This window comes from Callorhinus ursinus, unplaced genomic scaffold (genome assembly GCF_003265705.2).
Source record: "Callorhinus ursinus isolate GAN/ISIS: 27379988/994484 unplaced genomic scaffold, GSC_fseal_2.0 scaffold1, whole genome shotgun sequence".
NCBI classification, from domain to species: Eukaryota; Metazoa; Chordata; class Mammalia; order Carnivora; family Otariidae; genus Callorhinus; species Callorhinus ursinus.
The window spans coordinates 32,020,199-32,033,028 of NW_027397063.1; the positions used below are offsets into that span (position 1 = coordinate 32,020,199).

A 12,830-nucleotide genomic window follows, 5' to 3' on the forward strand; every position below is an offset into this window, starting at 1 on the left:
TGACACTTGAAGAGAATCCACAAAGGATCCACAGTTTACTGATGGTTCTGTTCATTTTTATCAGTCCCTTTTTCTTTTGGTGTGTTTTATTTTAAGAATGCTCTCTCTTGTTTTCACTGATGTTATCTTCTGCAGTATCTGATTTGATATTAATCCCATGTAATGTATTTTTCATCTCAGATACATTTTTTGATCTATAAAAGTTTTATTTGGGTTGTTTATATCTTTCTTAACATGGTTATTCTTTACCTTAGGAGTTGGCAAACTATGGCCCATGGGTCAAATGCTGCCCATGCCCCTCCCTTTTAATATGGTTTCCAAGCTAAGAATAGTCTTTGTATTTTTAAAAATTTATTTATTTTATTATTAATTAATTTATTTTTAAATATTTTATTTATTTGGCAGAGAGAGAACAGGAGAGCACAAGCAGTGGGAGAGGGAGAAACAGGCCCCCTGTCGAGCAGGGAGCCCGATGCAGGACTCCATCCCAGGGCCCTGGGATCATGACCTGAGCTGAAGGCAGTCACTTAACCAACTGAGCCACCCACGCACCCTAAGGTTTATTTTATTTGAGAGAGAGAGAGAGAGAGCACGCAGAGGGAGGGGCAGAAGGAGAGGGAGAAAAAGAATCTAAGGCAGACTCTCTGTTAACCATGGAACCGGACTCGGGGCTTGATCTCATGACCTCCCAAACCTAAAATATCTGGCAACCCAGCCTCCACCCTAAATATAACAGTAGAGGAGGGGCACCTTGGTGGCTCAGTTAAGCATCTGCCTTCAGCTCAGGTCATGATCCCAGGGTCCTGGGATCGAGCCCGTGTCAGGCTCCCTGCTCAGTGGAGAGCCAGCTTCTCCCTCTTTGCTGCTCCCTCCCTGCTTGTGCTCTCTCTCTCTCTGTCTCTGTCAAATAAAAATCTTTAAAAAAAAAAAAAACAGTAAAGGAATTTGAAACTGGTGGTATACTGAAGGTCATGATAGCAAAAACATAACTCAAACCCACTTAATTCATGACTAGATTTACTTAAATTTCCATAATAAAGGCCTAATGGAAGAAAAGGCATGTCTATCCCCTGGTATAAATACTATTAACATCAGTCTATGCTGTTGTATATCATGAAATCCAGCTTTCAGCTAAAAGTTATTGACACTATCAAGAGAAAATCAATTAGAAGAACTAAATTCAGGTATAAATGCTTTAGTGGAAAAGGTTGATAACATGGTTAAATATTGGGGATTTTAGCAGAGAGATGGGACACTTTAAGAACGATTCAAATGGAAATGCTGGAAATGGAAAACACAATAATAGATGATGAATGCCTTTGATGGGCATATCAGTAGAGTTGACACAGTTGAGGAAAGAATGAACGAACCTGAATGTAAGTCAATAGAAATTACCCAGACTAAAAGTAAAAGAGAAAAAGAGAAGAAAAAACAGAGCACTTAAAAAAGAGCTTTAGGGAAATATGAAACTGTATAATATATGTCTACTAGAATCCTAGGAGAAGAAAAATGAGGCTGAAGAAATACTGCTAAAGTGATGGCCATGAATTTTCCAACTATAAAGAAAGACATCCAACCACAGATCCAGGAAACTCAGAAGCAGGATAATTTCAAACATATACACCCTGACCTACCACCTAGATCACCTAGATCCATCTCATTCAAACTCTGAAAATCAGAGAGGAAATCTTAAAGGCCACCAGAGTAAGGCATTACCTAATTTAGAAGATTAAAGAAACACAGAATACATCTCAGAAACCATGCCAGTCAGAACACAATGAAGTGGGGCGCCTGGGTGGCTCAGTTGGTTGAGCGACTGCCTTCGGCTCAGGTCATGATCCTGGAGTCCCGGGATCGAGTCCCACATCGGGCTCCCTGCTCAGCGGGGAGTCTGCTTCTCCCTCTGACCCTCCCCCCTCTCATGTACTCTCTCTCTCTCTCATTCTCTTAAATAAATAAATAAATCTTTAAAAAAAAAAACAAAATGAAGTAACATCTTTAAAGTGCTGAAAGAAAAAAAAATAACTCTCCAGTCAGAAGGAAATTAAAGATGTTTTCAGGGAATCAGAAACTGAAATTATTCATTTCCAGAAGACGTGAACTACAAAAGATACCATACTAATACAATGCCAGACAGAAAATCTACCCAAAGAAATGAAGAGAGCTGGTAATGATAAAAACTGAAGATAAATATAAAATAGAATTTTCTTATTTTTAATATCTGTGAAACATAACTGCCTAAAGCAGAAGTTGGTAAATACTGTTTTAAAGGGGCAGGTTTTTTTAGACCTGCAGACTATAGGGTGTTGTAACTACTCAACTCTGCTCTTGTAGCACCAAGGCAGCCATAGACAATACACAAATGAATGCATGTAGCTGTGTCTCAATAAAACTTTTACAAAAACTGGCAGGCAGCCTATGGGTCATATTTTCTAAATGCTGAGATTACAACAAGAATTGTAGTGAAGCACTGTTGGTTTATAGCATGTTTAAAATGAAAATGAATGACAAGAATAGCACAAAGATTATTATACCTAAAGCAGCATGATATCTGAAGGCATAATGGGATTTGTTAAAGATATATATTGTAAATTCTAGGGTAATCACTAAAAACATTGAATACAGAGGTGGATATATTAAGACTAAGTGGAGATAAAATGGAATTATGAAGTTACTTAATCCAAAAATAGGTGGAAGAAGAGGTCAAGTGCAATAGTGAACCAGATAGAATAGAAAATAGCTATTGAGAGAATAGGTTTTAATCTAAGCACATCAAAAATTATATTACATGTAAATGGTCTAAACCTATTAAAAAAGACAAAAGTTGGTTAGTTGGATAGAAAAACAAGATCCACTAAGATATATAACCATAGCCTTATGCCCTTTTTATGTAAACAGATACACACTTTTTTTTTTTTTAACTTAATATTATATCTTAGAGAGTACTCCTTGGAGATAAAGATTTAGTTCAAGTCTCTGTTTATACCTCATAGTATTCTATTGTGTAGATGTACCAGTTTATTCCATCATATCTGCTAATGATATATATTTGGATTGTTTCTATTATTTTCCTATTATAAATAGTGCTATGATTAATATCCTTTTGCATGCATTTTTTTGTTTTTGCCAGTAGATTTTTAGGGTGGGTTCCTAGAATCTGTGTCAAAGAATGGATAGATATGTAATTTTGCTAAGTAGTCCAAAGTTTTCTTTATAACAGCTCATACCATCTTGCATTCTCACCCACAAAATTAGTCCTTGTTTACATTCAACTTTACCAATTTTGTGTTATCAAACTTTTGATTTTTTTTGCTAATCTAACAGAGGAGTAATGGCATTTTCGTGTATTTTTTTAAAAAGATTTATTTATTTATTTATTTTAGAGAGAAAGCACAAGCAGGAGGGGCAGAGAGGGAGGGAGGGAGAATTCTTAGCAGACTCCATGCTGAGTGCAGAGCCCAATGCAGGGCCCCATCTTAGGACCCTGAGATCAGGACCTGAGCCAAAATCAAGAGGTGAATGCTCAACCAACTGTACCACCCAGACAGCCTTCAGTGTAGTTTTAATATGTATTTTCTTTTCTTTTTAAGATTTTTTATTTATTTGAGAGAGCAAGAATGGAGGGAGGAACAGAGGGAGAGGGACAAGCAGACTCCACACTGAGCAGAGCCTGACATGGGGCTCCATCTCACAACCCTGAGATCATGAGCTGAGCTAAAACCAAGAGTCTGATGCTTAACCAACTGAGCCATCCAGGCACCCCTTAATTTGTATTTTTCTTATTGTGAGTGAAGTTGAACATCTTTTTGCATATCCTTACAAACCATTATTTTTTCATTTATCTTTTGATTTTACTTATGTTGTTTGTATTTTTAGACATTTTAAAATGTATTTAAAATTTGTCAGTATTCCTCTATTGCTCTTGCATCTTGAATCATAGTTAATGATTTAAAGAAAAATGATTTGTTTATAACCAGGTTATATGGGATTTTTTTCTGATATTTGTAATGTCCAATTTTTTATATTTAAGTTTTTGATCCACTTTGAATATTTTCTTGTTTGGAAGCTAGAGTGAATCAGTTTTGTCTTATAACATTTGACTATCCAATACAAAGAAGTCAACTTTTTCCCTACTGATCTGAGATGCTGCTTTTGTCATATATGCATTTTTCACATCAGTTGGTCAATTTTTGGATTTTTCATTTCATTAGGCTCTTTGTTCATATGCCAATACAATGGTGGTTCAGTTATAGTTGTATATATACAAAATGTTCAGTTATTTTGTATATATACAAAATGTTTTAATACTGGCTTGCTCCTTTTCATTGCTCTTACTGTTTCATGGTTTTTCTAGATACTCAACTTTCTAGATAATCAATTCTCCTACCTCCACAAAAAGATGCAGGTACTTTTATTTATATGTAAATTTTAAATTACCTTCCTCCAGTCTAAGGACACTGGAACAATAATGCTAAAATTTCTCCTTCCAACTTAAATGCTATTTATGTCATGTATTTTTGCTGTATTTTAAAGCCCAAATGAGATTATTTCTTCATGGTGTCAAAATTTGTAGCCTATATATTCACTGATTTGCATCTTAGATCCTTCTTGCTAATTTAATTCCCTATTTGGAAACAGTTTCTATTTTTTTGTGGTTGTTTATACATTGTTTTTTTTATATTTGATGTTTTATAGTTTACTGTGATTAGCTAGGTTTAGACTTATTTTTATTAATCCTTATGGGGTTTCCTGGGCTTCCTAGATCTGAGGGTTGGTATTTTTCATCAATTAGGAAAAAGTCTTATCTTGTTTTTGTCTTTACCTCATCTCTCTCTTTTTTTTTTTGTGCAAGTATAATTAGACGTCTTAGATATGTACACTCCGTTCCCTGTATCTCCAGTTCTTGCTTGTGGTTTCTGTTTCTTTGTCTTGCTCTATTGTATTCTATATTAGTAAGTGGATTTCTTGCATTTGGATAGTTAAGCATCATACTTCAGTGGAATTTTCCTATGGTGGATAAATACACAAATTCACATTCTTGTATTTCAGGGTGAAAATTACTTATATGCTACAGAGACCCAAAAAAAGAATAGTAATTCTCATAACTACCAAACAATCTACTGTGTGTCTTATTTTCAGGAAGTCTGGTACTTTATTACCATTTGTAATAGATGAGAAAATATAATGATGGCAGCATATAGTTTGTTTCATAAATAGGGACTGTACCAGTACTCGAGTTATTTAAACTTGCATAACTCATAGCAATATACTGATTGATGCAAGTCAAATGAGTATGATTATATATGGTATAATTTTTTAAATTCAAAGGCATGCTCTTTATTATGTACATAACCCACTATAAATAATTTATGTTTTTATAGAAATCATTTTAAGTAATTCTATTTTGAATAAATATTTCAATTGATGCAAATGAACTTTAGTTAACTCATAACTTGGACTAAGGTTAATTATAAATTGATTAGTATATCGACTGGTAATATTAAATATTGTATTAAATATACATTATACAAAGATTAAACATATTAAACATATTCAAAATTAAAAACTGATATTAACATACACTAATAAATTTTTAGAAACCCTTTGATGAGTTTAGTCATATATCTTAAAAAGCTTCATAATTTAAGTGAAGAAAAATTGATGTCTTATGTTTCAACAAAATTGACAGTACACAGCAGAGAAGAACAAATCTATGAAGATCTCGTGTTTCCTCTTAGATTATTGAAGGAGGAACTTTGATGGCAATGTTAATAATAAAAATTAACAGTACTTTTATTATTAGCGCATCAGTAGCACAACCAGGGATTGATTGTTCTAAGTGCTTTACAAAAGATAGTTATTGTTTCTATTTTATAAACAAATAAACTGAGGCATGGAGCTATTAAGTGACTTGCCCAGGGTTACATATGAAGAAAGTGGTGGAGCTGAGATTGAAACCCAAACACTGTGGCTGTAGACCATGGGTGAGTAAAGGGCCAGACAGTAATATTTAAGGCTTAGCTCATAAGCTTTCTGTTACCACTACTCAATTCTGTCATTGTAGTGTGCAAGCAGCCATAGCCAATATGTAAATGGATGGGTATGGTTGTTTCCTTACAATACGTCATTTATTGACAGGATATTTGAATTTCAGATCATTTTTACCTGTCACGAAAAGTTATTCCAGGTTTTTCTTTTCTTCTTCTTCTTCTTCTTCTTCTTCTTCTTCTTCTTCTTCTTCTTCTTCTTCTTCTTTTCTTCTTCTTCTTCTTCTTCTTCTTTTAACAGTTTAAATATGGCTAACTATTCTTATCATGCATTATTCAAGAGGCTGTCATTGGGTCAGATTTAGCCTGTGGATAGTAGTCTGCCAGCCCTGCTCTAGACTGCTGCATATATTTTGGGGGTCCTACTTTGTTCTAGTCTGGACTCACCCTCCACCATATAGACTTTTCTTCCATGAGGGCTAGGTAACTTGATCTCTAAACATTTAGTTGATCCTTTATACCAGTCAATAGGAAATACAACAGGTTTGAAACCTGAAGTTTCTACTTCTATATATAATCTAGATTTTTCCCCTAGTGATTTCACTACCACATAAATACTTGTTTACTTCCCTGAAACCCTAAGACAGAGCTAGCTAGATTTGTTTTTATTTACTGTTACTTTGCATGCAGTTTTAACATTTTATTATCATTATCATAGAGTTGGGCCTCGTTATTGAGGTAGCCGATAGTGGGGCCTGCACAGATCTCTGTCTTTGTAATGTTGGCTCCCCTTTCATGTTCACATAAATCAGACATCATATAATTCTGCATATTTGTTGGATTCTGTACAAGGTCACATGCATCTGCATACTCATATCTAAATACACTCAATAGCACATTTTATTTCTACTAAAAACCTTTGCTATCTCTCTCCCTCTTTTAATATAATTAATTAATGGCCCTAGCAGTCAGTACTATCTACTCAACATAATGATGCAATCCCTTTCCCTTCTACTTAGTGCAAACTTAGTGCAGTGCAAACTTAATGCCTGTGTTTCAACAGGTTATAATATATACGTAAAGTACAATACTGTGATAGTACAGAATCAGCTATATATTTGGAGAGAAGGAAGGGAATTTGAGACCAGATTCCTAGGTAAAATTGTGTAAATAGGTCTTGAGGAAGCAAAATAGATCCAAAGACCATAAGAGCATAGGAGTTAAGGAAATGGGGAGAAGCTTGCTGTGATTGGAGAGCATGAAATTTCTGATAAAAGTTATGTGTGTAAATATAGTTTTGAATCAGACATAAAAGTTTTTATATCATGATAAGGAATTTGTATTTCCTGCTGTAGATTAATGATCTCAAATATCTACATAGAATGGGAAGGGAATGATAGTAAAAAAATAAGTTAAGCAGCTAGTATGTTGGAGAAGTGGACGGAGACTGGCAAATTGGAAAGGAGGTTCGTGTTCTGTCTAAAGGCAGTAGCTGCTCAGCTTTTGTCACAGAGAGATGCAAACTCTGTGTTATAGGGGTTCCTGTTTTATAGGAGCTCAGAGAAATCTAGATTTAATCTGAAGTAGCAAAGTTTTTAAATATTAGCAACTAAAATGTTTTTTAAAAATATTTTATCCAGGGGCGCCTGGGTGGCTCAGTCGTTAAGCGTCTGCCTTCGGCTCAGGTCATGATCCCAGGGTCCTGGGATCGAGCCCCGCGTCGGGCTCCCTGCTCGGCGGGAAGCCTGCTTCTCCCTCTCCCACTCCCCCTGCTTGTGTTCCCTCTCTCGCTGTGTCTCTCTCTGTCAAATAAATAAATAAAATCTTTTAAAAAACTAAAATGTTTTTTAAAAATATTTTATCCATACAAAATAAGTGTGTCAGCTGAATGTCTTTGCTTTTAGATGGTACAATCCAAACAGCAGTTTGTAAAGTCTGTTAAGTAGTCAAATCATTCTGTGTTTTAGGATGATAACAACGGCAGCTATATTAAACACGTACTTAGGAGTGAGTGAGTGTGGAATAGCATAGGAAGGGTCTATTAGAAATTTAAAGATGATGTAGATGTGATTTAATGGTATAGGGATAGAGAGGATTCCGAGGTACATTGATGGGACTTTTTTCATATTCATTGATAGGAAAATAAATAATTGCAAAAGGGTTAATAATGACAATTCTTTATATTCCTGGCCCCCAAATTCTATTTTACTTAATGTGGAGTCAGTTGCTTTTACCAGTTTGTTGCATATCCCTCTAGATACTTTGACAATATGCATTGGTATTCATGGGCCCTCTCTCCCCTCCCTCCCTCCACACAAATGGTAATGTAATTAATCTATTTCTGCATCTTTTCTTAACAGTATATCTTGGAATTTCCCCTTGTCTATTCATATAGATTTAAGTGTATTCTCACTAATATTCTCATTAACATTTGTATTATATTTCATTGTATGGGTGTATTGTAATTAATTTTCCCAGTCCCCTGTGGTAGACATTTAGTATGTTTCTATTCTTTTGCTATTACAAATCATTTGTGGATGCATATCCCTATATAGTCTTTGAGCTAATATGTATATATTTGGCTGATTTAGTTTTATAAGTGGAATTGCTAAGTCAAATGATTATGGGCATATTGTAAATTTTCTGATGACTGTTACTGCGTTGCCCTTTAAAAGTGGTAGTACCTCCTACCACACCTCCAACAGGATACCAGAGCTTATTTCTCTATATCAGAGCCATCGTAGAATATGTCCACATTTTCATTCCTATCATAAATATGATAGGAAAGGTATTTCATCTTCATAAATTTTTACTTATTTGAGTGAAGTAGAACATCTTTTCATATTTGAAAAAAAATTCACTTGTGTTTCTTTTCTGTGAGGTAGTCCTCTCCCAGTGTTTTACCAGGTTGTTAACTTTTTCTTCAGCGGTGTCTGGGTGGCTCATTGGGTTGTGTATGACTCTTTTTTATTTATTTGACAGAGACAGAGATAGAGCAGGAACACAAACAACAGGAGTGGGAGAGGGAGAAGCAGGCTTCCCCCCAAGGAGGGAGCCCAATGTGGGACTCGATCCCAGGACCCTGGGATTGTGACCTGAGCTGAAAGCAGAAGCCTAACGACTGAGCCACCCAGGTGCCCTAGGTTGTGTATGACTCTTGATCTTAGCTCAGGTCTTGATCTCAGGGTCATGAGTTCAAGCCCTGCATTGGGCTCCACGCCCAGCGTGGATCCTACTTAAAAAATAAATAAAAATTACTTGTTTAAGCTTTTTAATTAAGGAAATCAACAAAGATTCTTTCTCTATGTATCATTTTCTTTGACTTCTTTTATATATTTTGGTCTGTTGACATTTAAAAATTGTTTTTAACTACTTTAAGTAGTTAAAGTTTTATAAAATATGTTATGGGGCATGGTTATTTAGAAGTATTTAATTATGTAATACTTGGATCTTTTATATAATTTTTTTAAAACTACATAGTCTCATAGTTGTGTTTGCATTCTAAAAACTTCATTCTTAGAGATTAATTTGGATTAAAGGCAAAAAGTGATTAAAAAATACAACTTTGGGTATTCCTAGTTGAGGATCTTGTAGGTGAATTAAAATCTAAGGATTCTGTGGTATTTGTCATTTGCTCTACTTTAGGACTGCTAAGTAATACTAAATAATTTTCATAGTTTTTCATGCTCATGATTAGGAAATAAGTCATATTTCTTCCTGTATGAAATTATGAATTATTAAAGACACATGAAGTATTTAGTTTATTTAAAAAGGAGGAACCACAGACTTTTGGGCTGTCTGTCACGAGTGGGATAATCAAGGTAAGCCCAGAGTTTGAGAACCCATGTATCGTTTATTAGATACCTAATTGGTGATACTACTATAACATAAATGTTGGCAGAGAGTTTCACAGTGACTAATTTTCTTATACCTTTGTGTTAATTTTATCCATCCTTTATATCCATCTGAAGAAAATTAGATTTTGAATTTTCTAAGGGGCCCATTGTACAAGGGTGAAGCTGGACCCATTTTAAACCATCTTGACGTGTAGCAACATTTTTGCCACCTGGTGTACCACTGCGTTTTTGTTTTTTTTTTTGCATTGTGAACACTGGTAGGCATGAGTAATGTAATTGTTCATTCTATAGTTCTAGAACTTCAGTATATTTCTTTGTGTTTTCTTTGAAGACTCTTCTATTAAAATTTCACTGAAAACCTAACATGAATCTTAAATGATCAATGTAATGATTCAAATCTGGCTATTTTAAAACCAAATGTCTGATATTACATAGCTTTTATCTCTTGAGAATATTTTAAATTGGGGCAAAAAAAAAATTAAAGAAGCAATGAAAGTTATTATTCACTTATTCTTTCTAGGAGCTTCTTTGAGTTGCTGCTGTTCTTTGGAAGAGATGAGTTTTATGAAGAGCCCCTAAAGGATATTCTTGGATCATTCCAGGTAAAACAGTTTACTCTTTCACATTTTGTCTATGTTTAACACATGCGTTATTCTCCCCCTAAAAATGATATATTGATTGTTTATTGCTTTTAAGTTTTTATATTTACTAAGATGGCAATGGTTAGAATCCTATATATTTTACTAGCAGAAAAATAAGGTTCTTAAAATTAACTTTTAGCTATATTACTAAAAGCAGTTCAAATTAACATTCCAGTTCCACATTTGCTAGACCAGAGCTTGCTGCTACCACCCTTGTAGATTCCTAAGCACATCTTGCACATATACTCACACTTTTTATTGCTATAGGCTTTGGTTTCAAAGCCCCATGTAGAACTCAAGAAGGACTCTTCTTGTCTAGCCTAAAAGCCGGCTGTCTGTCCCATGTCAGTTTTTCCCCTTGGCTATATCCTGATTTTCTCATTTATTTTCTCAATAGCCTTCTCAAGATAGGAAGCAATTTTTTTTTTTTTTTTGGCACGTACTATATGAGAGGAGAAAGTAAATCCTGAAGGGAATGACAAAGATCCAAAGACCTGTAGACGCAAGAACATTTGATCATTGATCTTTTTACCATTTACTTGGGAAGCAGTACCTAGTGCTATGGCTCACTAATATGTCCTTGTCATCTCATCATTATTCTCTAGGGTGGAATAAAGGAAGATGTACTTTGAGCTCCATCTAGGGGTAAAGTGTTCAGACATCTTACATTTATTCCTATTATGTGTTAGTAAGAGAGGCTTGTGGTCAACCAGGAGTCCATCTTAAGGAAGGAGATCAGCATAGTAACAGAAACGTCATGCAGTGCTTTCTCTCACCTGGAATTTTTATTTTGTATTTATTGAAAGAGAGCTTTTAGACTGAATTAAAATAGATTTTTATGATTGCTCACTCTGGTGCATACATAGACATAGGAAAATTAGAAGCAGACTTAAATGGCTAAGATATATCTAGAACTTCTTCACTTTTAGAATCTGACTCTAGATTTGTTTTTCCACTCAGTCACTGTCTGTTTTTCTATACCATTTTGTCTTCAGTGGCACAGAAGGTAGCATTTCCTAAAATAGTTGATAAAAGAGCTAAAAGCCATTGGCACTGGACTTTTAAAAGCTTAAGCTGTTTTTTTTTTATTAAGATTTTATTTATTTATTTCACAGAGACAGAGACAGCGAGAGCAAGAACAGAAGCAGGGGGAGTGGGAGAGGGAGAAGCAGGCTTCCTGCCAGGCAGGGAGCCTGATGTGGGACTCGATCCCAGGACCCTAGGATCATGACCTGAGCCGAAGGCAGACGCTTAACGACTGAGCCACCCAGGCACCCAAAGCTTAAGCTGGTTTTAGGGTTCTGTTTAACCAGCCAGCTTTTGACTCCTGCTTCAGAGTATTGTTAAATTACATTAATTGCCCTATGCCCTCCCCATACCATTTGCCTCCCACAAGTTAAGAGTGCTCTGCTAGTCTGTTGCATTTTATTCGGAGTCACCAGTATACCTTTTTGCAAGTTTTCATGCTGTCTCTTTGAATGTCCGTGGATACAGAATGACAACTACCTTGCGATCATTACCAGGCTGGCTTGGATTCTAAGATAGTGTTGACTATAAAACATACTCTGATTTTAGAGTTGTAAAAATAGGAAAAAAATGCATCTTAGAATCAGTAAAACTAGGTATATTATATTAAACATTCTACTTGCTTAAATTTTTTTTAAGTTTATTTATTTATTTTTTTAGTAATCTCTACATCCTATGTGGGGCTTAAACTCATGACCCTGAGATCAAGAGTCCTATGCTTTTCCAACTGAACCAGCCAGGTGCCCCACTCTAATTAAAGTCTATATTCAGTATTTAAAACTTTGTAATTTTCCATTCTATTTTTCCTTTGACACTTGTGTTCTTGGCATTCCATTTTTGAATTTTTACTAGGCAAATATTTATTAAGTCTCTAGTATATGCTAGGCACTAAGTTCTGGGAAAAACAGTAGTAAGCAAAACCAGAAGAACCCTCCTATTGTGGAGTTTAATTCCAGTAAAAAGACATAAAGACAATAAATCAAATCTTTGTAAAATTAAGATTATTTTAGAAAGTGACAAATGACTCACAGGAAAATGAAGCAGGCCAGGGAGCTAGGGAGTGCTGGCATAGTGGTATTGGGGAAAGAAATTTCAGTTTTAAATGAATAGTCAGAAAATGCCTCATGAAGATGTTAACTGAGCACTGATAATGGGAACTGCTGAAGTGTTTGTAGAGTAGATGAGAGACGATATTTCAATTATGTTTTAAATGTGTGAAATCATAACATCTGTGAAGGGATAAAAATTTCTTTTTTCTTTTTTTTTTTGAGCAGGGTTTCCATTCAGTTTTCAAAATAATTCCTCAGGGAAGAGTTCTT

General features: G+C 35.0%; 1 protein-coding gene across 3 annotated transcripts in view; it reads left to right on the plus strand.

Annotated features, from left to right (window-relative positions):
- The window catches only part of ZNF654 (zinc finger protein 654), an 83,317-nt gene that overhangs the window by 36,603 nt on the left and 33,884 nt on the right, over window positions 1–12,830 (plus strand). For all 3 annotated transcript variants that reach the window (XM_073892164.1, XM_025872995.2, XM_073892176.1), the window contains one exon: window positions 10,365–10,446. In XM_073892164.1, coding sequence (XP_073748265.1) covers window positions 10,365–10,446 — 82 coding nt within the window. Of the gene's footprint in view, window positions 1–10,364; window positions 10,447–12,830 lie in introns of those variants that run through there.